Source organism: Pelophylax lessonae (genome assembly GCF_965119305.1).
Source record: "Pelophylax lessonae genome assembly, chromosome: 5".
NCBI classification, from domain to species: Eukaryota; Metazoa; Chordata; class Amphibia; order Anura; family Ranidae; genus Pelophylax; species Pelophylax lessonae.
Window position 1 is genome coordinate 548,989,892 of NC_138772.1, and position 27,550 is coordinate 549,017,441.

The 27,550-nt window shown below is 44.3% G+C and overlaps 1 protein-coding gene across 1 annotated transcript in view; it reads right to left on the bottom strand.

The window, feature by feature from the left end:
- The window catches only part of ALS2CL (ALS2 C-terminal like), a 145,475-nt gene that overhangs the window by 51,642 nt on the left and 66,283 nt on the right, over positions 1–27,550 (bottom strand). Inside the window, exons 12-16 of the mRNA XM_082259229.1 lie at positions 22,591–22,689; positions 19,814–19,975; positions 18,732–18,843; positions 16,234–16,311; positions 4,800–4,930 (exon numbers count right to left, since the gene is read on the bottom strand). Coding sequence (XP_082115355.1) covers positions 4,800–4,930; positions 16,234–16,311; positions 18,732–18,843; positions 19,814–19,975; positions 22,591–22,689 — 582 coding nt within the window. The remainder of the gene's footprint in view (positions 1–4,799; positions 4,931–16,233; positions 16,312–18,731; positions 18,844–19,813; positions 19,976–22,590; positions 22,690–27,550) is intronic.

Sequence of the window (27,550 nt, forward strand, 5' to 3'; positions counted from 1 at the left end):
AGGGACGCAACCCCCCCCCCCCCCCCAAAAAAAAAAAAAAAAGATTAAAAAAAAATAAATTAATTTTTTTACCCACTAGGGGCGCCCGCCTCATTGGTGCCTATGGGGGGGGGGGGTTTCCACCCGGCAGAGGCACCGATTGGCGGCCTTCTGGGGTGTAACTGTGGTGCTACACCACCCCCCTTTTGTGATGTCTTGGATCATGATTGGTCCAGACTCCAGCCTGGACCAATTATGATTCAGGACATCCATGCTGACCTCGTTGGGGGCGGTGCCGGTGCGTGCATCAGTCACTCACCGTCACCGCCCGGTCACCCTCCCGCCGCCGAAGAGGAGTCAAGAAGAAGCCGGCGCCGCTCACCTTCCCGACGCAGAAGAGGAGAGGCCGAGAGAGGGAGAAGCGCCGCTCACCTTCCCGCCGCCCGCCGCTGAACGAAGAAGAGGAGAGGGAGAAGCCGCTCACCTTCCCGCCGCTGAACGAAGAAGAGGAGAGGGAGAAGCCGCTCACCTTCCCGCCGCTGAACGAAGAAGAGGAGAGGGAGAAGCCGCTCACCTTCCCGCCGGTTCCCGCAGAACGAAGAGGACGGAGTCGAGAGGAGAAGCCGCCGTGACTCACAGGGCTCCAGCCTCCAGGTAAGTGCACTGCTCTCAGTCGGGCACGCACGCTAAACTCTGCATTGGGGACATGTACACTGGTCACTACATTGAAAGGGGAATGTATGCTGGTCACTACATTGAAAGGGGCATTTATACTGGTCACTACATTGAAAGGGGGCATGTATGCTGGTCACTACATTGAAAGGGGGCATGTATGCTGGTCACTGCATTGAAAGGGGGCATGTATGCTGGTCACTGCATTGAAAGGGGCATTTATACTGGTCACTGCATTGAAAGGGGGCATGTACGCTTTTCACTGCATTGAAAGGGGGCATGTACGCTTTTCACTGCATTGAAAGGGGGCCTGTACTGTGGGGTTTGCGCTAGGGGGCCTGTACTGTTGGATTAGTGCTAGGGGGCCTGTACTGTGGGGTTTGTGCTAGGGGGCCTGTACTGTGGGGTTTGTGCTAGGGGGTCTGTACTGTGGGGTTTGTGCCACTCTCAGTCAGTGTATCCCATAATAGGGTGTCTCTCACAGTATATCCCATAATAGGGCCCCTGCTACTTATTATGGGATATGCTAGTACTGAGAGACCCCTTAATATGTGATATATTGGGAGAATTTGTTCACGCAAGCAAAATACAGGGGACAAAATGGGTGGAGTCTATAAGGGGTGAGGCTTCTGAGAAATGGGAGGGGTCAAAATAGAAGGGCGGGGTCTTGCACCCCCCCCATCTTAAAACTTCACCAGCCGCCACTGCCCACACAGGCTTGTATAGTAGAGAGGTGGAGGGGGCATGTCTGACCAGGTCTGTTACTGAGTGCTGACTACTGAATGCACTGGGTCAAAGTCTGATAAATACTATTTAATCCACCCATCAAGGCATTTTGATTTTTGCATAGCTCCTCCCACTGCTTTCAAACAGGACTGAGGGCTCTTGAGAGGAGTACTGGGGCAGGGGGCTTTGATGTTTTCAGGAAACGATGTGTAGCACTGTCCCCGTAGGGCTTGCTGTGTGTTGACTTCTTAGGCCTTCCTCTGATTACCTGCAGACAGTTTCTGGGGGGTTTTCAAAAATCCCTCCTTACTCCCAATTGCTCATTACTCAAACAGTCCAGGGTATTTGGCTTTGTATTTATTGTGGCATTTGGATGGGAGAAGGGAATAGTGGGATAGGGATAACTCAACTGAACTATTCACAGTAGATAAGGACTGTGGAAGCAGTCACACTGCTTTAACTATACTGACACTTGTATGGAAGAATGAAGTCCTTTTGCTCTCTCTAGCAGTAGACTTGATGCAACTACTTTATCTTCAGGACACTCTCTAGCATCCCCTTGATGGACACCCGTCCACTGACTCTTCTACTTGAAGGGATGGCCCTCACAGGACAGGCCCCATGACACAGATCTGTACTCATTGTAGCCAGAATCCGATCCTTTCCAGTGTCTCCCTTCCAGTTATTTCTGCAGGACATCTGGGTTCAGCTTCTCTCTGACTTCAGGCCCTCAGGTCGAGCACCCAAGGCCGCACGACAGCTTCTACAGAGGAGGGGCATCCGCCCCCTCCCTTTGGGATCCCCGCTCTCCAGCCGAAGACCCTGAGCACATGTGCCCTTTGCATTTATACAGTCACCCAACATGCACCAAGGCACCTTCCTCTGCCAAGCACCAGGGCTGTAACGAAGCAACGAGTCGCCTTCGTCATTACAAAATGAATCCAGTTAATTGTGAATAATTATAGTAGTATTAAACCCAAAATCGAAAATGTCATATATTGCGGCTTATCAATCCTTCGATGGGGTGGTTGCATTAGTTTTCTCTTTTTTTTTTTTAGGCTTTTTTGTTCTCTGTATTCCCCTGGTGATCTGGCCAGTAACACACCTCCTGCATTAAAGCAACCCCACTCTGGATGAAGGAGCACAGGCCGCACAGCAGAGAGCAGTATTTTCAGTCTTGGGGAAGGGGAGTGCTAGCTGTAAAAGTCTGGGCTCTGGCTGGGCCACTCAAGGACATTCACAGAGTTGTCCCATAGCCACTCCTTTGTTATCTTGGCTGTGTGCTTAGGGTGGTTATGTTGGATGATGAACCTTCACCCCAGTCTGCGGTCTAGAGCGCTCTGGAGCAGGTTGTCATCAGAGATGTTTCTTTACATCACTGCATTCATCTTTTCCTCGATCCTGACTAGTCTCCCAGTTCCTACCGCTGAAAAACAACCCCACAGCAAAATGCTGCCACCACCATGCTTCACTGTAGGGATGGTATTGGCCAGGTAATGAGCGGTGCCTGGTTTCCTCCAGACATGACGCTTGCCATTGAGGCCAAAGAGTTCAATCTTTGTTTCATAAGAGCAGAGAATTTTGTTTCTCATGGCCTGAAAGTCCTTCAGGTGCCTTTTGGCAAACTCCAGACGAGCTGTCATGTGACTCTTACTGAGGGGTGGCTGCCATCTGGCCCCTCTACCATACAGGCCTGATTGGTGGAGTGCTGCAGAGATGGTTGTTCTTCTGGAAGGTTCTCCTCTCTCCACAGAGAAACGCTGGAGCTCTGTCAGAGTGACCATGAGGTTCGTGGTCACCTCCCTGACTAAGGTCCTTCTCCCCTGATTGGTCAGTTTGGCTGGGGCGGCCCTCTCTAGCAGCAGTCCTGGTGGTGTGTATATATATAAAAATAAAAAACATATACATACACACACGTTGTGGCTTGCCAGTGGTTTACCAGTGTCATAGCTAAAGATATCAGACATAGCCCTGGTATTTTTGTTTTTCAGCCGGCGATTGGCTTTTTCATAAAAGCAGTTTGAGTGGCTAATTACCCGCTGGATTGCTTACAGAAGCAGAAGCAGCAGCAGCAGCAGCAGGAGGGGTCACCCCACCCCCCCCCCCCCCTCCAGCCACTTACCAGTGTTTCTCAGGCTCACCATACCCCGGGAAAACAATCTGACGGTTTGCGCGGTTGGCCATAGAGGTGAACAGAGACCAGATCCTTCTCTGACCGCCTCTATGATCTTGGAGGACTAAAGCGATGTCATAACGTCACTTCTGGTCTAGGGCAGAAGTAATCAATTTTTATTTTTAGAGCATAAGATCTTTTTTTTTTTTTTTTTTTATATATTTTGCTTTTAAAAAAGGTAGAAGAGAGATTTGGTGCCTTACAGACCCCCAAATCTCTCCACAAAGAGGACCTGTCATTCCTTATTTCTATTACAATGGATGTTTACATTCCTTGTGATAGAAATGAAAGCAATAAAAAAAAAAAACAAAAATAAAAAAAAAAAAAAAAAAAAAGGTAAGTAGTAAGTATCAGTGTATCACCATTCCACAAGCGTCCACAAGCGTGCATCATTTTAAGATAGGTATCTATTTACTTGGCGTTAACATCATCTTTTATATTTTACCAAAAATTGTTTGCATTAAAATCAATGAAAGTGTATTTTTTCAAAAAACTGCATTTGATAAACTGCTGCGCAAATACTGTGTGACATAAAAAATTGCAACAACCGCCATTTTGTTTTTCAGGGTCTCTGCTAAAAAAAAAAAAAAAAAGATGCATACATATATATTCTATAAATATAAATAAAATATTTGGGGGTTCTAAGTAGTTTCCTAGCAAACATTTATGGATTTTTACTTGTGAAATTAAAGTGGCAGAAAAGGCCAGGTCTACCGCTCTAAAAACTTTACCTAAATCCCACACTGTTGAGTTTCTACAATCCTACCACTAGATGTCAGTGTTGTATAGTAAATGAATAAAAAGGGGGACCTGGCACTAAATGGGAGCTAATTATATATATATACACATACATACATACATACATACATACACACACACACACACACACACATTATATATAATAAAATCAGGTAGTTGAGCGTTGTGCTGTGTTAGCCATCAAACAATAGTATTTACATTCTGTCATTGAAATGTCAGCTATCAATCTATACTAAATATAATAGAGAATCCTTCAAAAAATGCTATTTGCCTGGCAGTTGCCTATATACTTTGAGTCATGGACCCGCAAAAGAAATACAAACCAGAGTCAAAGTCAGAACTCGTGTATAATTGTTCCGGGTCAGTGACTTAGGAAGTTCTGAAGCCACTCTATCTGCGGGACAGCCAGGGAACTGGTATTTTCAGAGGAGAGGCCAGCAGTGGCAATCCCATGCTTTCTCAGTTTGGCATTCCTTAAAGGGCTACTTACTATTTCTTTTTCATGATTTCATCCTGAAATTCGCTGGCGGTGCTGAGGACACCCTGAGTCTGGAGGCCGTAGTTGGCAGATTTGTTGAAGGTCCCCGCAAGAGTGAATCCATTGGTGAATGTTAGTTTTCCCTAACAAGAAACACAAAATTAGGTCAACGACTTACATACATGGGGGGTACCTTGCGCCATATGTTTTTTTTTTATTATAGAATGTTTTTGTGGTGTCTCACCCCCAAACTCCTGAAGAAGCGGTAAATACCGCGAAACTAGTTGAGTGCTGACCAGCAGTGTCTCTGCAGAGTAGCTCAACATTGCTTTTATAGCTTTATAATATAATTTTATTGTAAATAGTATTAATTGTATACACTATTATAAATATATTGTAAAATGATTATAAATTATATATTATATTATTATGATTATAAATAAATATGTTGTAAAATTATGTAATTATTATATTATATTTATTGTAAATATTATTAATTGTAAATGCTATTTATTGTAAATAAAATACTATTTTCAGTATGCCATGCATAACCATAAATGAGAACACAGCTTGGTCAGATCATTAGGGTGCAATGAGAACCAATTTCTTTTAATGCACATTTTTCACTTTGTAGTACAATATTTCTGCTTTGCTGCTAATTTTTTGTAAAGGTTTGTAAAATGTATAAAATACCTTTAATTTTACATTCCGTCGTGTGTTTATCAGTACCAAGAAAATCCTCTAGCCCATCCCCATTTTTTATTTGCCATATAATTTAGGATGTAGGTACCATCTGATCTACAGTGATGATCGAAAGTTTGGGCACCCCAGGTAAAAATTTGTATTAATGTGCATAAAGAAGCCAAGGAAAGATGGAAAAATCTCCAAAAGGCATCAAATTACAGATTAGACATTCTTATATTATGTCAACAAAAGTTAGATTTTACTTCCATCATTTACACTTTCAAAATTACAGAAAACAAGAAAATAGCGTCTGCAAAAGTTTGGGCACCCTGCAGAGTTAATATCTTGTACTGCCCCCTTTGGCAAGTATCACAGCTTGTAAACGCTTTTTGTAGCCAGCCAAGGGTCTTTCAATTCTTCTTTGAGGTATCTTGGCCCATTCTTCCTTACAAAAGTCTTCCAGTTCTCTGAGATTTCTGGGCTGTCTGTCACGCACTGCTCTTTTAAGGTCTATCCATAGATTTTCAATTTTGTTGAGGTCAGGAGATTGTGAAGGCCAAGGCAAAACCTTCAGTTTACGCCTCTTGATGTAATCCCCGGTGGATTTCGAAGTGTGTTTAGGATCATTATACATTTGTAGAAGCCATCCTCTTTAACTTCAGCTTTTTCACAGATGGCATCAAGTTACCATCCAAAATTTGCTGAAATTTTATTGAATCCATTTTTCCTTCTACTCGTGAGATGTTCCCTGTGCCACTGGCTGCAATACAACCCCAAAGCATGATTGATCCACCCCCATGCTTAACAGTTGGACAGAGGTTCTTTTCATTAAATTCTGTGCCCCTTCTTCTCCAAACGTACCTTTGCTCATTCCGGCCAAAAAGTTCAATTTTAACCTCATCGGTCCACAGAACTTGTTTCCAAAATGCATCAGGCTTGTCTATATGTTCATTTGCAAAGTTCAAACGCTTATTTTTGTGGTGAGGACGTAGAAGAGGTTTTCTTCTGATGACTCTTCCATGAAGACCATATTTGTACAAGCAGGGCCGGTGCAAGGATTTTTGACGCCCTAGGCGAAACCTCATTTTGCTGCCCCCTTGGCACCGCCCCTGGCTCCGCCCCCTGTCACCGCCCCCTTGACTACACTCAGGGCCGGTGCTAGACTATGTTGCGCCTAGGCAAGATCAGCTGCTTGCACCCCCCAAAGAAAAAAACAGTAAAACTAAATGATCTAAATTAGGCATAAATGGGGAGGGCAACCTGTTAGTCTGTTTTTTTTGTTTTGCTTTTCTAACGGCACTTTTTTTTGTATTATTTTACTGTGTGCCATCAGAAAGAGGGGGGTGAGACTTGGTGAGGACAGCCAGTCAGTGAGCAGTGTACGGTGAGGACAGCCAGTCAGTGAGCAGTGTGCCGTGAGGACAGCCAGTCAGTGAGCAGTGTACGGTGAGGACAGCCAGTCAGTGAGCAGTGTACGGTGAGGACAGCCAGTCAGTGAGCAGTGTACGGTGAGGACAGCCAGTCAGTGAGCAGTGTACGGTGAGGACAGCCAGTCAGTGAGCATTGTATGGTAAGGGCAGCCAGTGAGTGTGAGCAGTGTACGGTGAGGACAGCCAGTCAGTGAGCATTGTATGGTCAGGACAGCCAGTCAGTGAGCATTGTATGGTGAGGACAGCCAGTCAGTGAGCATCGTATGGCAAGGACAGCCAGTCAGTGTGAGCAGTGTACGGTGAGGACAGCCAGTCAGTGAGCATTGTATGGCGAGGACAGCCAGTCAGTGAGCATTGTATGGTGAGGACAGCCAGTCAGTGAGCATTGTATGGTAAGGACAGCCAGTCAGTGAGCATTGTATGGTGATTCAGTAATGAGCAGGCGTGATGTCATTGCTGAGCAGCCAATCAGATGGCTGCAGCATGTGAACCTGAAAAGAACACTGGCGAAAGAGCTTCGTTCTAAGGTAAGTATATCATAATGTGCTAGTATGCAATGCATACTAGCACATTATGCATGGTCTTGCAGGGGATTTTAAAAAAAAAGAAAAAAGTCTGGTTTACTAACGCTTTAAGATTTCAGAAAAGGTAATAACTACAAAAAAAAATTCCTAACATGCATGAAGGGATTCCTGGGTGAATGGAACAGACCTCTACATTAACTGAAGTGTTGGATACACTGGAGGAGCTCCTTACTTTGCATCTGAAGTTCTAAAACTTAGTCCAGTTCTTCTTCTAATTACAGTAGACAATTTCTTCAGGCAGCAACTCTGCAGCCCCCCTGAATGCCCCTTTTTCTTGTGCTGAACAGCAGGCTGCTCTTCTTATCTCCCATCTGCTCTGCCAGACTGACTGTCACAACTCACAAGCAGGAGATCGGTCGGGAGCAGAGAAGACACAGCCCCCACCTGCAGAGAGGCGGGACTCTGCAGACAGCGATCACCAATAGGCTAGCCCCACTGCCTGCACATGACCCCTACCACACATGACCATAAATCATGATGATCACAGGACGCTCGCCGAGTCACCGCCCATTGCTGAGCTCAGATAACCGAGCCAGCTTAGAGAGCGGCGATCGGAGCACAGAGGCAGGAGATGGTGTGATCAGTGTCATGTCCAGTGTGTATGTAAGAACGGGCAGACGGGCGGCCAGTTAGCCGCCCCTGACTGATGGGCGCTCTAGGCAGGCGCCTAACTCGCCTATAGGTAGCGCCGGCCCGGTGTACAAGTATCTCTTTATAGTGGAATAGTGTACCACAACTCCAGTGTCTGCCAGATCTTTCTGGAGGGATTGTGCAGTCAAACGTGGGGTTTGAATTGTTTTTCTCACAATCCTGCGAGCTGTTCTGTCTGATATTTTCTTGGTCTTCCAGATCTTGCTTTAACTTCCACTGTTCCTGATGACTGCCATTTCTTAATTACATTCCGAACAGAGGATATTGACATCTGAAAACACTTTGCTATCTTCTTATAGCCTTCTCCAGCTTTGGGAGCGTCAACTATTTTCAGTTTCAGTTTTCTAGACAACTGCTTAGAAAATCCCATGGTGCTGATTGTTGGGGCAAGGTCAGATGAGTCTGGGCATTTAAAACCTTTCAGATTGACATCACCTGGTCTTCCCAGACGATGATTGAGAACAATCCATGACAATGGCAGGTCTCAGCCTTGCAAAGGGGGCAGTGCATGCTATAAATTCTGCAGGGTGCCCAAACTTTTGCAGACGCCATTTTTTTGTTTTCTGTAATTTTGAAAGTGTCAATGATAGAAATAAAATCTAACTTTTGTTGACATATTATAAGAATGTCTAATCTGCAATTTGATGCCTTTTGGAGATTTTTCCATCTTTCCTTGGCTTCTTTATGCACATTAATACAAATTTTTACCTGGGGTGCCCAAATTTTTTTTTTTACTAGTAATGTCAGAGATCTGCGATTTTTTTTAGCAGTACTGCGACATTGCGGCGGACAGATTGGACCCTTGACATTTTTGATACTTTTGGGGGGGGGGGGGGGGGTTGACCAGTGACATTACTACAGTAATCAAGTGCTAAAATAGATTGCTAAAGAGGATTTTTGTTACAGTCTGGGCCTCAGTAGGAGCTGGGCTGAGAGTCTGGGGAAGACTGTTAAAAGGACTTGTGTGGGAAGACGCTGTCTGAAGTCCTGCTCTGAAGAAGGATCTTTTATCCTCCTCACAGAATCTCCTGGTGGAATCTGGGTGGTGGATGGCTCCTGGGACACTGAGTAGGACCTGGTTTGGGACTTTAAACGTGTGACTGCAGATATAAGGATTTTGTGTGAACTTTGTCCTCCTATTGATCACGGTTATCATTTTTCGGTGTCCGGTGACCCTAAACTCCTCTCCTATTTAAGTTACTCACCAATAAATTCTAAAAAGACAACCTCTAAACCAGGGATCTCCAAACTACGGCCCTCCAGCTGTTGTGGAACAACACATCCCAGTAGGCATCGTAAAACTCAGACATTCACACACATGACTAGGTATGATGGGAATTGTAGATCCTGAACAATGGGAGGGCCATAGTTTGGAGACCCCCTGCTCTAGACTGAACCTGTATCATTGGTGTGCATGAAACTGTGGCAGGCAACCTCTGTACAATTGTGGAAGAACCTGGTTACATTCTCAATGGCCCCTTCAGGGGTGGGCACTTCACTATTTGATCATTCTGTTAAATAATTGGTTGGTCATATTGATACATTTGTGGCCACCTCAACATGCTAAAGTCTATATGAGATTGCAGTGATTGGGTTTACTTATTCTACAAGTAGAATAAAGATATTAAGATTATTTTTTTATTCCTTGGGGATCAGATTGGATGCTGTAGGTTGGTACACTTTAGCTTTGCTCTTACACTGGATAAGGCTGAATGCTAAACCTCTTCTATTCTGGGAACAGAATCTATAGATATAGAATGTATCTTCCTTCATTAGGAGTATACTGAGGGACAGGAAATATTGTGATCTCGAAGAGGAAGGAAATAAAAATATATGTGAAAATTGGAAGCAAAATCAACAGAACAGCCACAGTGTTCTTGGCGTATCTAGTAGAAGTTGGTCACATTGAACTGGACTTATTCATTATTGCTGAAGATGTTTCGGAGGTTCTCCAAACCATTTCTAATGAGTGTCAGGAAGGCCCCCCAGAATTTATACCCACACAGGGAGCACCGACACTTTTATCCATTGACCATGGAATGTGTAGATGTTGATTTCCCAAGATTGACTGTGAAGGTTCTCCTGTTCCCAGGTCATGGTTTATCTAGTAGTAGTTGGTCACATTGAACTGGACTTATTCTTTAATGTTGAAGAGGTTTCTTAGGTTCTCCAAACCACTTCCATTTCTAAAGAACAAGAAGAAAAAGATTGGGACTTTAAATGAGAGATGTGGCAAGGCTTGCAGGAAAATAAAATCACATTTATTGATGGATACATATAAATGACCATACAACTAAATAAAATATGCATAGACAGAGTAGTACAAAAGGTTGAAAATTATTCTCAAATCCAATGTTCATAAAAACCAACATGGCAAATTTCCAGAGGTAAACAATATATTGGTAGTAATTGCAACATCAATGAGTACAATGAATCAATTTTGAGTAGAGTAATTTGATATAGTCACAACATCAATGGACTCGACGCGCATCATGGACCGAGTATTCCACTTCATCAGGAGTAGATGTCTGATATTGCAATAGGATAGGTGTTGGCACTGGAATGAGGGATGGCCCCGAGTGTCCCCCACGGGAGCTGAGGCAATGCAGACAAACAGGGCTGGACATGCAAAACACATGATAAGTGTGGGCTGAGGTAAATGGAATGAAGGTAATATGTATAGCAGCAAAAAAGATTTCATGGGACCCACTGGGACCCCACTGCAGAGCCACATCCGGCGGACATGGGACACCTCTTTTCCATTCTGGGTCTATCCCATGATATCTTCTTTTTTGCTGCTACACATATCACCTTCATTCCATTTACCTCAGCCCACACTTATGTGTTTTACGTGTCCAGCGCTGTTTGCCTGCATTGTGTGCCCTCAGCTCCCGTGAGGGACACTCGGGGCCATCCCTCATTCCAGTGCCAACACCTATCCTATTGCAATATCAGACATCTACTCCTGATGAAGTGGAATACTCGGTCCACGATACGCGTCAAGTCCATTTATCAAATTACTCTACTCAAATTGATTCATTGTACTCATTGATGTTGCAATTACTACCAATATATTGTTTACCTCTGGAAATTTGCCATGTTGGTTTTTATGAACATTGGATTTGAGAATAATTTTCAACCTTTTGTACTACTCTGTCTATGCATATTTATTTCGTTGTATGGTCATTTATATGTATCCATCAATAAATGTGATTTTATCTTCCTGCAAGCCTTGCCACATCTCATTTAAAGTCCCAACCTTTTTCTTCTTGTCTATTGAACCAGGGATGGAGGTGCACGGCAGTTCCAACCGTGCATCTCATCTAAAGTCCCAAACTTCCCCCTCCTATATACTTCCATTTCTAATGAGTGTCAGGAAGGTCCCCCAGAATTTATATCCACACAGGGAGCACCGACACTTTTATCCATTGACCATGGAATTTGTAGATGTTGATTTCCCAAGTAGTTTGTGAAGGTTCTCCTGTTCCCAGGTCATGGTTTATCTAGTAGTAGTTGGTCTCATTGAACTGGACTTGTTCTGTAATAGTGAAGATGTTTCGTAGGCTCTCCAAACACTTTTTTTTTTTTTTTTTTTTTTTTAGTTCTAAGGATTATCAGAAAGATCCTCTAGATAGAATATATATCAACACAGGGAGCACCAAAACTTTTATCCATTGACCATGGAATGTGTAGATGGTGATTTTCCAAGTAGTCTGTGAAGGTTCTCCTGTATCCAGGTCATGGTTTATCTAGTAGAAGTTGGGTCACATTGAACTGGACTTGTTCTGTAATTGTTAAGATGTTTCGTAGGCTCTCCAAACCACTTTTTTAGTTCTAAGGATTATCAGGAAGATCCTCCAGAATTTTATATCCACGCAGGGAGCACTGTGGGAACACCTTATCTATCCAATCACCATGGAATGTGTAGATGTTGGGTTTCCAAGAAGTCTGTGAAGGTCCTCCTGTAACCCTGTGTGCACGCCTATGATCCAAATCATGGTATATCTAGTTGAAGACAATTTGTAGGTTCTCCAAACCACTTCCTCAGTTCTAATGGTTGTTAGGAAGATCCCCCAGAATTTATATCCACACAGGGAGCACCAACACCTTCATTTAATCACCATGGAATGTGTAGATGTTGGGTTTCCAAGAACTCTGTGAAGGTTCTCCTGTAACCAGGTCATGATGTTTCTAGTAGTAATAAGTCACATTGAACTGGACTTGTTCTGTATTGCTGAAGACATTTTGTAGGTTCTACAAACCACTTCTTCAGTTCTAATGATTGTCAAGAAGGTCCCCCAGAAATTATATCCTCACATGGAGCACTGACACCTCCATCCAACTGCCATGGAATGTCTACAGGTTGATTTTCCAAGATGCCAATGAAGGTTCTCCTGTATCCAAGCATAGGTGTGCGCAGCCTATTGCATTACGGTGTGCACCCCAAAGCTCAAACACAAATGCATGTGTGTGCAGGTGTGTCGTTAGGGCAGTGGATGGTGTCAGCAGATTTTTATTATTGTGTACAATTTTATTTTTTTATTATTTATTAAAAATTTCTTTTAGGAGACCCATTGGGGGGCTTTGGTGAAAAATCAGGGATCCAACCAGGGGGAATCTGCCCCACACGGGTTATTAGGGTGTGCCTAGGCACACCTGGCACAGCCCGTGTGCCTGCCTATGATCCTAGTCATGGTATATCTAGTTGAAGACAATTTGTAGGTTCTCCAAACCACTTCTTCAGTTCTAATGGTTGTTAGGAAGATCCCCCAGAATTTATATCCACACAGGGAGCACCAACACCTTCATTTAATCACCATGGAATGTGTAGATGCTGGGTTTCCAAGAGGTCTGTGAAGGTTCTCCTGTATCCAGGTCATGGAGTATGTAGTAGTTGGTCACATTGAACTGAACACCTTCATCCAATCACGATGGAATGTGTAGATGTTGGATTTCCAAGATGTCTGTGAAGGTTTTCCGTTATCTAGGTCATGGTGTATCCACAGTAGTTGAAGACGTTTTGTAGGTTCTCCATACCACATCTTCAGTTCTAACGATTGTCAGGAAGATCCCCCAGAATTTATATCCACACAGAGGAGACTGACACCTTCATCCAACCACCATGGAATGTATACATGTTGGGCTTCCAAGAAGTCTGTGAAGGTTCTCCTGTATCCAGGTCATAGAGCAGTGGTTCTCAACTGCGGTCCTCAGGACCCACTAACAGGCCAGATTTTAAGTATTATCCCTGGGAGATGCAGACTAGAATACTGCAATCGCTGAGCGGCAAATGATATCACCTGTGATGTATTTCAGTTATCTTGAAAACCTGGCCTGTTTAGTGGGTCCTGAGGACCGGAGTTGAGAGTAATGGGCCATACACACTATCAGATTATCTGAAGACTTTTGCCTGTAGACTTACCAAAACCATATAATATAAGGTCAAACCTAAACACTTTCAATTTGTATGCAATCCGGCAGGCCCTTGCACTACATAGAAAAGGTAAATCTGAAGGAAAAAGTCTTCAGATAATCTGATAGTGTGTATGGCCCTTCAGAGTATCTAGTAGTAGTTGGTCACATTGAACTGGACTTGTTTTGTAAAGTTGAAGATATTTTGTAGGTTTTCCAAACCTCTTCTTTAGTACTAATGATTGTCAAGGTGGTCACCCAGATTTTATATCCGCACAGGGAGCACCAACACCTTCATTCAACCACCATGGAATATCTAGATGTTGGTTCTCCTGTATCTAGGTCATGGTATATCTAAAGACATTTTGTAGGTTCTGCAAACTACTTTTTCATTTCTAATAATGGCCAGGAAGATCCCCCAGAATTTATATCCACACAGGGTGCAACGACGCCTTCATGCAACCACCATGGAATGTGTAGATGTTGGGTTTCCAAGTGGTCTTTGAAGTTTTTTTCTGTATCCAAGTTATGGTGTATCTAGTTGAAGACATTTCACAGGTTCTCTAAACCACTTCTTCAGTTCTAATCATGGTCAGGAAGATCCCCCAGAATTTATATTCACACAGGGAGCACTGGTACCTTCATCCAACCACCATGGAATGTGTAGCTGTTGGGTTTCCAAGTGGTCTGTGAAGTTTTTTTCTGTATCTAAGCTATGGTGTATCTAGTTGAAGACATTTTACAGGTTCTCCAAACAACCTCTTCAGTTCTAATGATGGCCAGGAAGATCCCCCCGAATTTATATTCACACAGGGAGCACTGGCACCTTCATCCAACCACCATGGAATGTGTAGATGCTGGGTTTCCAAGAGGTCTGTGAAGGTTCTCCTGTATCCAGGTCATGGAGTATGTAGTAGTTGGTCACATTGAACTGAACACCTTCATCCAACCACCATGGAATGTGTAGATGTTGGATTTCCAAGATGTCTGTGAAGGTTTTCCTGTATCCAGGTCATGGTGTATCTAAAGACATTTTGTAGTTTCCCTAAACTACTTTTTCATTTCTAATGATTGTCAGGAAGTTCCCCTAGAGTTTTTATCCACACAGGGAGCACCGACACCTTCATCCAACCACCATGGAATGTGTAGATGTTGGGTTTCCAAGTGGTCTGTGAAGTTTTTTCTGTATCCAAGTTATGGTGTATCTAGTTGAAGACATTTTACAGGTTCTCCAAACAACTTCTTCAGTTCTAATGATGGTCAGGAAGATCCCCCAGAATTTATAGTCACACAGGGAGCACTGGCACCTTCATCCAACCACCATGGAATGTGTAGATGTTGATTGTCCAGGAAAAGGGTTTGTATCAACGCTACTTACCGGCTAGAATTCAGCGTTTTCTCAGTTTCCAAGCTGTGTGCACCTTTTTGTTTTACCTGGTGTGGCCACATCCTGGCTGTTGGCATCCTGGCAGTGTGAAAGTCATAAAACCACACTGTCCTTGGATAATCAGAACCTGCCTTGACACATTCCATGGTCAAAGTGGGTGTCAGCGCTGCCTAAACTCTGCGCTATCTTCCATTAGAAATTAAGAAGTGGTTTGGAGAAGCTACCAAATGTCTTCACTATTACGGAGCAAGTCCAGTTCAACGTTACCAACTACTACTAGATACACCAGGACCTGGATACAGGAGAACCTTCACAGACAATTTTCATAGATGTTCCTGAATTATCATACTCTGAAAGTGCTGGAAGCCTTCTTACAGACTCAACTGATTTCTGTTCTTTAATTACATCAGCAGCATTGGAAATGAGGACATTTTCTCTTTTATCACTAATATTTTATATGTGTGTAAAATGTATGACAACCACAGGAGGACACGGTCAGCTCAATAGGCTTGCGGTTTAAATCAGCTAAATACATTCCAAGTTCATCCACAGCCTTAGCAGAAATGCCTGTCCTCTGCCAGCATGCTCTTCTAAGTGCGGGTTCACACTATAGGGATGTCAGACATCGCATGCGATTCGCACAGCACTGCTCTACAAATCACATGCGATGTCTGTGCAATGCAAATTCAGCCATACAGAATGTATGGCTGAATTTGCATCGCATTCAGACCAAAGTCATGCGGGACCTTTTTCTTGGTCCGCAGCAGAATCGGATTGCATGGGTGTTTACCTGAAGTGGATTTGTGGGAACCTGCAGTGGATTTGCAGGGTTCCCGCATCGCACCAGTGTGAACCGGCACTAAAGGATGCTTGCTAGCTGTGGGAAAGCAGTGGTCTCTCTGCAGTGGTCTGACAAGCCCCTGCTGAATTAGAGCTAGAGCACTCCAGTCAGTATGAAGCATGAGCTTGACTCATTGGGGAGATATTGGTCTGACTCAGTAGGGGGAGTGCTGGACCTCTACAGAGAGACCACTGCTTCCACACAGCAAGAAAACTTCCTTTTTTGATGTATTTTGGCAGGGGGACAGGAGGGGTCTCTACTGAGGCTTTGCACACCTTTTATTTTGATATGCCTGGAATATATTTAGCCAATTTAAATTAAAAGTTCAGTTGGACTTTACATTTACCAAACCATTATAAATAAATTACTTGGGGGGGGGGGGGGGAAATCGCCATCTGTATTGATACTATCACTTATTATAAGACATGTTTATTTTCTATTTGAACAGAGAACTTACTTTTCCAGCCAGTGAACATTCCTCAGTGAATTCCCCCTCATATACAGTGCCGTCCTCCGTAATAAGAACCCCAGAACCCTGGAAAAAAGAATGACAATGTAACAACCTGCACCATAGGAACTTACACTCTAATGTCCCCCACAGTCACACACTATTATTATTAATATACCAGAGGTGTAACTAGACCCTTCAGGGGCCCGGTGCAAGAAACTATGAAGGGTCCCCCTGATCCTCCCCCCTTCCATCGGAGCTCCGGGCTTCCAGTTCTGGGAGGGCGTTCATGGATATCCCCCCAGATTTCTGCCTCCCACATGCCCCCTGGGGCGCACAGCCAGCATGCTCTGTGACTGCTGTGTTCTTCGGACAATCACAGTGGCCCTTTACCATGTGTGTGAGGAAAGGAGAGCCATTAACCAGTAAGACTTTCAGTACATTGTGTACACTGATAATCAGGGCTCTGATCATCGGTGTAGCTCCATCAGTGTTGCCTATCAGTGCAACCCATCAAGTGCTTAATGAATGCTGCCTATCAGTGCCACCAATCAGTGCTTATCAATGCCCATCAGTGCCGCCTATCAGTGCTCATCAATGCTGCCGATCAGTGCTCATTAATGCTGCCTATCCACACTCATCAATGCTACCCATCAATGCCACCCATCAGTGCTCATCAATGCTGCCGCTCAGCGCTCATCAATGCTGCCGATCAGCTCTGACCAATGCTACTTATTAGTGCCACCTATCAGTGCTCATCAATGCCGCCAATCAGCGCTCATCAATGCTACCTATCCAAGCTCATCAATGCCACTTATCAGTGCCACCTATCAGTGCTCATCAATGCAGTTGATCAGTGCTCATCAATGCTACCTATCCAAGCTCATCAATGCCACTTATCAGTGCCACCTATCAGTGCTCATCAATGCTGCCGATCAGCACTGACCAATGCTACTTATTAGTGCCACCTATCAGTGCTCATCAATGCCGCCGATCAGCACTCATCAATGCTACCTATCCAAGCTCATCAATGCTACTTATCAGTGCCACCTATCAGCGCTCATCAATGCCGCCGATCAGCACTGACCAATGCTACTTATCAGTGCCACCTATCAGTGCTCATCAATGCTGCCGATCAGCACTGACCAATGCTACTCATCAGTGCCACCTATCAGCGCTCATCAATGCCACCGATCAGCGCTCATCAATGCTACTTATTAGTGCCACCTATCAGTGCTCATCAATGCCGCCAATCAGCGCTCATCAATGCTACCTATCCAAGCTCATCAATGCCACTTATCAGTGCCACCTATCAGTGCTCATCAATGCCGTTGATCAGCGCTCATCAATGCTACCTATCCAAGCTCATCAATGCCACTTATCAGTGCTCATCAATGCTGCCGATCAGCGCTCATCAATGCTACTTATTAGTGCCACCTATCAGTGCTCATCAATGCCGCCGATCAGCGCTCATCAATGCCACTTATCAGTGCTCATCAATGCTGCCGATCAGCGCTCATCAATGTTGCCGATCAGCGCTGACCAATGCTACTTATTAGTGCCACCTATCAGCGCTCATCAATGCCGCCTATCAGCGATCATCAATGCCGCCTATCAGTGCCCATCAATGCCCCCTATCAGTGCCACCTATCAGTGCCCATCAATGCCACCTATCAGTGCTCAATACTGCCCATCAGTGCTCATCAATACTGCCCATCAATGCTACCTATCAGTTCCACCTATAAGTGCTCATTAATGTCACCTGTCAGTGCTTATCAGTATTGTCTATCAGTGCTGCCCATCAGTGCCCATCAGCAGTACTCTGAGCTGAGAGGGTCTCAGATCCTGCACTGACAGTCCCTCCTCCCTTGCACAGATAGAAGACAGCCGATCTTCTCCTCCCGCCCCTCTCCTGTGTGCACCTATCACCTAACGGGCGGGCAGGGGCGTCCCCCTCCTCTTGCAGTGACAGAACGGCGCCCCCCCCCCCCCACAGTGGCCGAACTGTAGGGCCCAGTCGCAAGTTCGACTGCTGCGACCCTGGTAGTTCCGCCGCTGTATTATACATTTATATAGCTCTGACATATACCGCAGTGCTGTACAGAGAACACTGAGCCAGTCACATCAGTCTCTGTACCAGAGGAGCTTACACTCTAATGTCTCCTCCCCCACAGTCACACACTATTATTATACAATTATATAGCTCTGACATATACCGCAGTGCTGTACAGAGAACACTGAGCCAGTCACATCAGTCTCTGTACCAGAGGAGCTTACACTCTAATGTCCCCCCACAGTCACATCAGTCTCTGTACCAGAGGAGCTTACACTCTAATGTCCCCCCACAGTCACACACTATTATTATACATTTATATAGCTCTGACATATACTGCAGTGCTGTACAGAGAACAGAGGAGCTTACACTCTACAGACAGTGTACAGATGGAATCCTAGTGAAGATTGTTCCCAGGACCTCAGCTATAATCCAGTTGCACACATTTACTTACCACTAGTTTGCTGGAGTGGAAGTTTCCCTGATAGCAGCAGCCGGTGTGGAAGACGACGATTCCGGGGCCGTGTCTCTGGTTCTCCAGCCACATTCCAATGTATTTTTCCCCCCTGAGGACACAAAACAAGACAAATCTTTTAGGAACCAGAAGAAGAACTTCAGACATGAAACTGACACATAATATGCTTTACCTGCCAGTGGTCCTAATGTTATGGCTGATCAGTGTATATACCTTATATATACATATAAACACATTTTTAGAGAGGAGTTAGCATTCAGTCACAACCTTTCCTCTAGTAATTGTCAATAAAATTGTAAAATATTATTGCAGTAAGTGGTGGGAACCCCTCATAATGGGCACAGTATGTGTAAAGACCCGGGGACTCAGCACAGGGATGGTGGGAACCCCTCAATGGGCACAGCAGGTGTATAGACCCAGGAACTCAGCACAGGGATGGAGGGAACTCCTCATAATGGGCACAGCAGGTGTACAGACCCCGGAACTCGGCACAGGGATGGAGGGAACTCCTCATAATGGGCACAGCAGGTGTACAGACCCCGGAACTCAGCACAGGGATGGAGGGAACCCCTCATAATGGGCACAGCAGGTGTACAGACCCAGGAACTCAGCACAGGGATGGAGGGAACCCCTCATAATGGGCACAGCAGGTGTACAGACCCAGGAACTCAGCACAGGGATGGAGGGAACCCCTCATAATGGGCACAGCGGGTGTACAGACCCGGGAACTCAGCACAGGGATGGAGGGAACCCCTCATAATGGGCACGGCGGGTGTACAGACCCCGGAACTCAGCAGAGGGATGGAGGGAACCCCTCATAATGGGCACAACAGGTGTACAGACCTGGGAACTCAGCACAGGGATGGAGGGAACCCCTCATAATGGGCACAGCAGGTGTACAGACCTAGGATCTCAGTACAGGGATGGTGGGAACCCCTCAAAATGGGCACAGTGGGTGTACAGACCCTAGAACTCTTATGTATAACTAAAACATCCCTTTTTATGACCTTTGAATGACCTCTGCATGTGCAACACTTGTATATCAGTGTGACGTTACTCACTTTTCGCAGCTTTCCCAAACTCCGTACCCGGTCCGCTTGTCCTTCTCCCAGCTCCCTGTGTACTTAAATGGGTTTGTCTTAGAGGCCGTATTGTCCAGGATCCCAAATCCATGCCGCATATTATTGTGGAAGTATCCCTTGTAGACGGAATCATCTGCGTACCTGTAAAAAATGCACAAATAATGTTTTCCAGGATCTACGCAAAAATGGAGAACGATGCTTACTTCTTCTAAGATCTGCAACTGATTTTGTATTCTGAGCATTGTATGACCACACAGTGTGCATGCTGGACTTCATGAATGTATTTAAATGGATTATATATTTATTTTTATATTATATTAATATATAAATTGATACAGTATTTCACAAAAGTGAGTACACCCATCACATTTCTGTAAATATTTTATTCTATCTTTTCATGTGACAACACTGAAGAAATGACACTTTGCTACAATGTAAAGTAGTGAGTGTACAGCTTGTATAACAGTGTAAATTTACTGTCCCCTCAAAATAACTCAACACACAGCCATTAATGTCTAAACCGCTGGCAACAAAAGTGAGGACACCCCTAAGTTAAAATGTTCAGATTGGGCCCAATTAGCCATTTTCCCTCCCGGTGTCATGTGACTCGTTAGTGTTACAAGGTCTCAGGTGTGAATGGGGAGACGGTGTGTTGAATTTGGTGTTATCGCTCTCACTCTCTCATACTGGTCACTGGAAGTTCAGCATGGCACCTCATGGCAAAGAACTCTGAGGATCTGAAAAAAAGAATTGCTGCTCTGCATAAAATGGCCTAGAACCTTGGCACCCCAGATGTTTTGGAACTACATTTCCCATGATGCTCAACTACCCTGCAGAGTGCATGAGCATCATGGGAAATGTAGTTCCAAAACATCTGGGGTGCCAAGGTTCGCCATCACTGGCCTAGGCTATAAGAAGATTGCCAGGACCCTGAAACTGAGCTGCAGCACGGTGGCCAAGACCATACAGTGGTTTAACAGGACAGGTTCCACTCAGAACAGACCTCACCATGGTTGACCAAAGAAGTTCAATGCACGTGCTCAGCGTCATATCCAGAGGTTGTCTTTGGGAAATAGACGTATGAGTGCTGCCAGCATTGCTGCAGAGGTTGAAGGGGTGGGGGGTCAGCCTGTCAGTGCTCAGACCATACGCCGCACACTGCATCAAATTGGTCTGCATGGCTGTCATCCCAGAAGGAAGCCTCTTCTAAAGATGATGCACAAGAAAGCCCACAAACAGTTTGCAGAGGACAAGCAGACTAAGGACATAAATTACTGGAACCATCTCCTGTGGTCTGATGAGACCAAGATAAACTTATTTGGTTCAGATGGTGTCAAGCGTGTGTGGCAGCAACCAGGCCAGGAGTACAAAGACAAGTGTGTCCTACCTACAGTCCAGCATGGTGGTGGGAGTGTCATGGTCTGGGGCTGCATGAGTGCTGCCGGCACTGGGGAGCTACAATTCATTGAGGGGACCATGAATGCCAACATGTACTGTGACATACTGAAGCAGAGCATGATCCCCTCCCTTCGGAGACTGGACCGCAGGGCAGTATTCCAACATAACGACCCCAAACACACCTCCAACATCAACATGGACTATTTCTAATCCTGATGCTGCTAGCATTAGTAAATGGATAGGAAAGTAAATCATATTTACTTATTTTACACTTTTTATTGCATTTCTTCAGCTACTTCTAGGTTTCCATGGCTCGGGAAATGATGTCATACATCCCAGGAGTCTTGAGGAGGGGAGGGTTCCCAGCTCAGCCAATGCCTGAGACGGATTCCAGGAAGTAAATGATAAATGAATCATCTGCCCTTACTCCAAGATGGCCACAGCCAGAAATGCCAGGGGGCGTTTTTCAAAATATTTTCTCAGCAAAAAAAAAAAAAAAAAAAAAGCATGGAGACATGGATGGATGGATGGGGGGGGAGGGGGGTTTGTTTTAAATACAAAAAAATGAATGAAATAGCATTGTTGGTTTGTGGTGTCTAGATGCTGTGCAGTTCCACTTTAAGTGGTTAACCAATCATTTTGTTTGTACAATTCTCCTGGGGGTGTGGCAGGGGGTGTGTCCTATGCCCACATACTTTTTCTAATAGGTGTCCCTCATTTCCATCTCAGAAAGTTGGGGGGGTATGTTACTCCCAATTTAATAAGTAAATAAAAAAAATTCTAATTTTTATAATATTTCAACATAAATAATGTTGCAGATAAACCAACGGAAACAGATTTTTTTTTTTTATATATATTGCTATATACAGTATATATTTTTATTTGTATAAAATCTTTATATTATTTTATAAATATTTATATAAACATTTTTTAATACTTTATTATGTATTCATTTTTGCAATTTATTTTTATTATTAAGTATATTATTTATTAATTATATTTATTCATTATCATCATTATTTTTAAAGGGCCAACACCAGCTAATTGCCCATTGTCAGGCTGCCTGATTCAGCTGATAGTAGAGCAGGAGGGGGGGGGGAAAGCATCCCTCCTCTGAGTCATTTAGATAGGGGTTAGTACAGCATCCTACAGGAAGAGGTATTATGGAGGTACACTTGTCTGTGCTACATCATGATTAAATTTAAAAAAAAAAGGACGTTTTAAAAAGAAATACCCTTTCAGGGTAAGGGTGGGGGGGGGTTCTTGAATGGAAGGAGTAGAAGGTGTCTCCGTCTGATGCTAATAAGGTCTACCTCCCCAGGACACGGTTTCCCCCCATAAGCTGCATTATTACTTACTCACAGATTCCATATTCCTGCATGGCTCCGTTCCTCCAGTGACATTTGTAGCAGTGGTATCTGTCCGGGGATGAACCCGGGATTAGGCAAATCCCAAACCTGCAAACACAAAGAGACAATGTTGTCACCACATGCTGTACCAAACGAAGGTGGCCCTTCATGACATATAGCGTGCTGCTCCTTTTGGGGCCCAGGAGAGTAGAGGACCCAGCCATGACCTCTTCTCCCTCTTATATATCTCTCTGCTTATTTAACTCCTCCCATCTTTTTTTTACTCCTCCTACTCTTTAGCCCAACCTCTTATTTTTTTAACTCAACTCCTCCTACTCTTTCTTAAGGAGACCTTTCCACCACAGTTGGTAAGGCATAATAATCACGTGTGCAATCTAAAAAAAACAGCTACTTGGGTCTTGTTCACGCCAACATGCTCTGCAGTACATGCTTTATTGTGCTTCGTGGCACTTTTGTTGGGGCCCATTCATTGTGGATGCGCCCCCAACACACAGGAAATCACTCCTGCTCTATTTTTGCAGCACACAGCAATGCACTTTACACCTTGCTTTGTGGTAACCTGCCTAGTTACTGTGTGTTATTGCCATGCATTAGCCCTATCTCTGCATTCCAAGCAGATTAATCAGCTCTCAGAAAATTGACACTTCCTGGAGTGTCGAAGCCAAATTCTGATAGAAGAAAAGCAGTTGCAGCCATGAATACTTCTTGTGTAGCGTTACGCTGTAGAGGGCAGCTGGATTTGGATCCCCCTATTCCTGTCCAGCTAGGTTACATGCATTTTTCAACCAGTCGGGAACTAGTCCAGGTAACTAGTCCAGGAGCTTGTTTTTGTTATATTATTGAGGGAAAACAACTTGCAGGAGCTCTACGTCCCCTTGGTGAAACTCTTAAAATCCTAGAAAAAAAAAAATACCAGCCCACCTGGCTACCTTGAAAAGTGTCCCAGAGCTGTCCCTATAGGTCCGTTGGCCCAGCCGAGCCAGACTAACCCAGGAGTGTCAAACTCAATTTAATTGCGGGCCGCATCAGCATTATGGTTGCCCTCAAAGGGCCGGTTATCTGTAAGATTAGATGTCCAGAGCACCCCACCACCCCATTACACCCTTGCATGAGATGTCAAGAGCCCCCCACCACCATCATAAGTCAAGAGTTACCCACCCTTCCTTACATCACAATGCACCCCTTTACTGTGTGCTGCTGCCAGGAAGAAGATGCGGTGGATCTGGGAAGAAGAAAGTGCAAGGTCTGGAGGAGGACCCGAGGAGGACTGGAGTCAGCTTACAGAGTCTGCTGAATGCTGAGACCAGGGAAGACAAATACAAAGTGGTGTTGTGGCTGCACAGAGAGATGCAGGATCTGTAGGAGGAGTTCTGCCCTCCTCTCTGCTACAGACTGCTGGGGGGGGGTGCAGCAGCACAGAGAAACACAGGATCTGGCAAAGGAGTTCTGTCCTCTCTGCTGCCGACTACTGAGAAAAGGTGAGGGCAGAGACAAGGGGGAGTGCCACAGTTGCAGGAGAGGTGTGAGGGCGCGGGCCTTGTGTTTGACACCTGTGATGTGACATGGTTTGGTATCTTTTTACTCGGCGTAAAATCATCCTTTATATTTTACAAAAAAAGTGCAGCGCTGACAACAAAACTAGACAGTGAGATAGCAAAAAAAACCTTGCAGGAATATAACTGTAAATATCCAGTCCTCTAGTCTGTGTATCCCAATGGACAGTTATAGGATGGGGATCTGTGAATAACCCTCAGATGATGCAGGAGATGAAAACAGTCGAATGAGTGATGAATTCACCTTCAACAACCAATGCGATTAGAGACAGTCTTCCTCCACCAGCATATATATATATATATATATATATATATATATATTTTATATATATATATATATATATATATATATATATATATATATATATATATATATATATATATATATATATATATATATATATATATACACACATACAGGGCTTTTTTTCTCAGAGAATAGGTGCAGGAACTCCCCCCTTTTGAGTCTCTGCCCCCCTACCTACCTTCGAGTACTATCCCTTGGTTCCACCCCCTACCCACCTCCCAGTACCGCCCCTTTTTAGAGAATACAGAACCAAGTATCATTTTGTAAGTAATTAAGTAATTTGTATGCAATTAATGATAACGGAAAAAGCAGTAAAATAGATCCCCTGCAGGCAGCAACAATAGATCCAATCCCGGCCACACTAGATCCCACCAGCAACAATAGATCCCACCACAGCAACAATATATCCCCCAAGCAACAAAATTCCCCACCCCAGCAACAATAGATTACCCACAACAATAGATCCCTCACACAATGGGCCCCCAGTAAAAAATACCACCTCAGCGACAATAGACCCCCAGCAACAACAGCAGCTCTTCCAGCAGAAAGCAACAATAGACCTTCCCTCAAAAGTAGATCCCTCCCAGCAACAATTGACCCCTCAGCAACATAAGATACCCCCTAGCATCAATAGATCCCCGCCAGTCAGTTACAATAGATCCCCCAGCAACCAGCATCATAGACGCTCCAGCAACCTTGCCATTGCATACATTCAATGCGGGAGGTGCGTTCCCCCACGTTCCCACTGAAAAAAAGCCCTGTGTATATATATATATATATACACACACACATACAGTATTTGCTCACCAGATATCCTGACGGCTTGAACCTTAAATAATATTCCCACCAGGCAAACGAAGGAACCCCTTATGGCTGCAGGAACGTCCTCTCACTCAGAAGGGTGGATGCACTAAGTAAATGCATGCTCACCACATGGAGCCAGAGGGAGAGAAATTGCTTCTGGTTGAGTCAGGCTGACCTTAATAACGCAGGGTTAAGCCCCGTACACACGTACCGATGGTCGGCTTACAAATGTTCCTCTTTTCTCCCCGGGATGTCGGTGTCTGCTGAAAAGTGCAAAGACAGCACAAGGACAGCACAAGAATTTTGTCCGCCGACTGCAGAAGTGATGTCATGTAATGGTTAACTTTCCCTGTGTTTTCTATTTTCTGAGCATGCCCAGTCTTGCAAATCTGCGGTCTGTCGGCCGAATTGTGTACTGACAGGCGAACAATCGTCCGTTCTGGTGTCGGCATACAAATATTTTCATGTTTGCACGAAAGACTTTTGTCCGCGGATTGTGCGCAGACATCTGTCGGAGGCACCATACTAACACGCGTACAATCGGCAGATCCTTCGTCCACCGACGTTTGTATGCCGACGATCGGTACGTGTGTACGGGCCTTAAGAAATCGATGGAGTATTGCAGGAGCATGGAGGATAATGCACAGCTCCAACAGACAGGCAGACCTGCTGAGACTGATTGCTCACCTGTCCGATAACAGTCAGCCTGCTTTTTCTGACAGGTGAGCAATCAGTCTCAGCAGGTGTGAGTGAGAAGACGTTCCTGCAGCCAGTACACCCCTTTCCCACATACGGTCTGTTCAGTTCATCAGTTAAGTTATGTCAAAATGTATCAGTTTTTCATCCATTTTTTATCCGTTTGTCGTCCGTTTTACATCAGTTTTTCATCCGTTTTTTTATCCGTTTGTCTTCCATATTACATCTGTTTTTTATCCATTTGTCGTCCATTTTACATCCATTTTTTATCCGTTTGTCATCTGTTTTACATCCGTTTTTTATCCGTTTGTCGTCCGTTTTACATCTGTTTTTTATCCGTTTGTCGTCCGTTTTACATCCGCTTTTTATACATTTGTCATCCCTTTTACATCCGTTTTTATCCGTTTGTCGTCCGTTTTACATCTGTTTTTTATCCGTTTGTCGTCTGTTTTACATCCGCTTTTTATACATTTGTCATCCCTTTTACAACCGTTTTTATCTGTTTGTCGTCTGTTTTACATCCGTTTGTCGTCTGTTTTACATTTGTTTTTATCCATTTGTCGTCCGTTTTACATCCGTTTTTATCCGTTTGACATCCGTTTTTTATCCGTTTGTCGTCCATTTGACATTTGTTTTTATCCGTTTGACATCCGTTTGTAGACGGTTTTACATCTGTTTTTTATCCGTTTTACATCCGTTTTTCATCCGTTTTTTTTTACATCCACTACCAATGAAAAAACGGATGAAAAACAGACCGTTCGTCCGTTTACATCCGTTTTTCGTCCGATCCATTTTTTTGATGGAGGAAAACTAGGACATTCATCCATTAAAAAAAAAAAAAGAACAGACATTGACGGAAGCGGATGAAAATGGATGATCATCCATTGTCATCTGTTTTTCTATAGAGATGCATTGATGTCCGTTTTTCATCCGTCAACGGATGGATGAAAAACGGACAAACGGACCGTATGTGTGAAAGGGGCCTAAGGGGTTCCTTTGTTTTGCCTGGTGGGAATATTATTTAACCACTTACCGACCGCCGCACACAGAATTACGGCGGCGCAAAATCACGTATATCTCATGGCTGCCAACTGTCCCGTTTTTGCCAACACAGTCCTGGCAAATAGGACCCTGTCCCGGGTAATTTACTCTGCTACTTTGGCCTTAAGTTTGAAATTCCCTTTTCAATTTCCTGTAATTCTCGCTGTATTGAGTAGACCCTATAATCTGATGATAAGTAGGCGGAGATTAATAATGTGGAGTGGGTGGAGCTTCAGGGAAGTGGGTGTGGTAAGTAACTGACAGCTGTGCTGCTGGAAATTGTTTTCTAAATGTTGATTACTGTAGTAATGTCACTGGTCCCCCCCAAAAGTGTCAAAAATGTCAGTTAGGGGTCCGATCTGTCCGCCGCAATGTAGCAGTCCCGCTAAAAATCGCAGATCGCCGCCATTACTAATAAAAACTAAATAAATAAAGATGAGATAAATCTTTCCCCTAGTTTGTAGACGTGATAACTTTTGCGTAAACCAATCAAAACACGCTTATTGGGATTTTAATTTACCAAAAATATGTAGCAGAATACAAATTT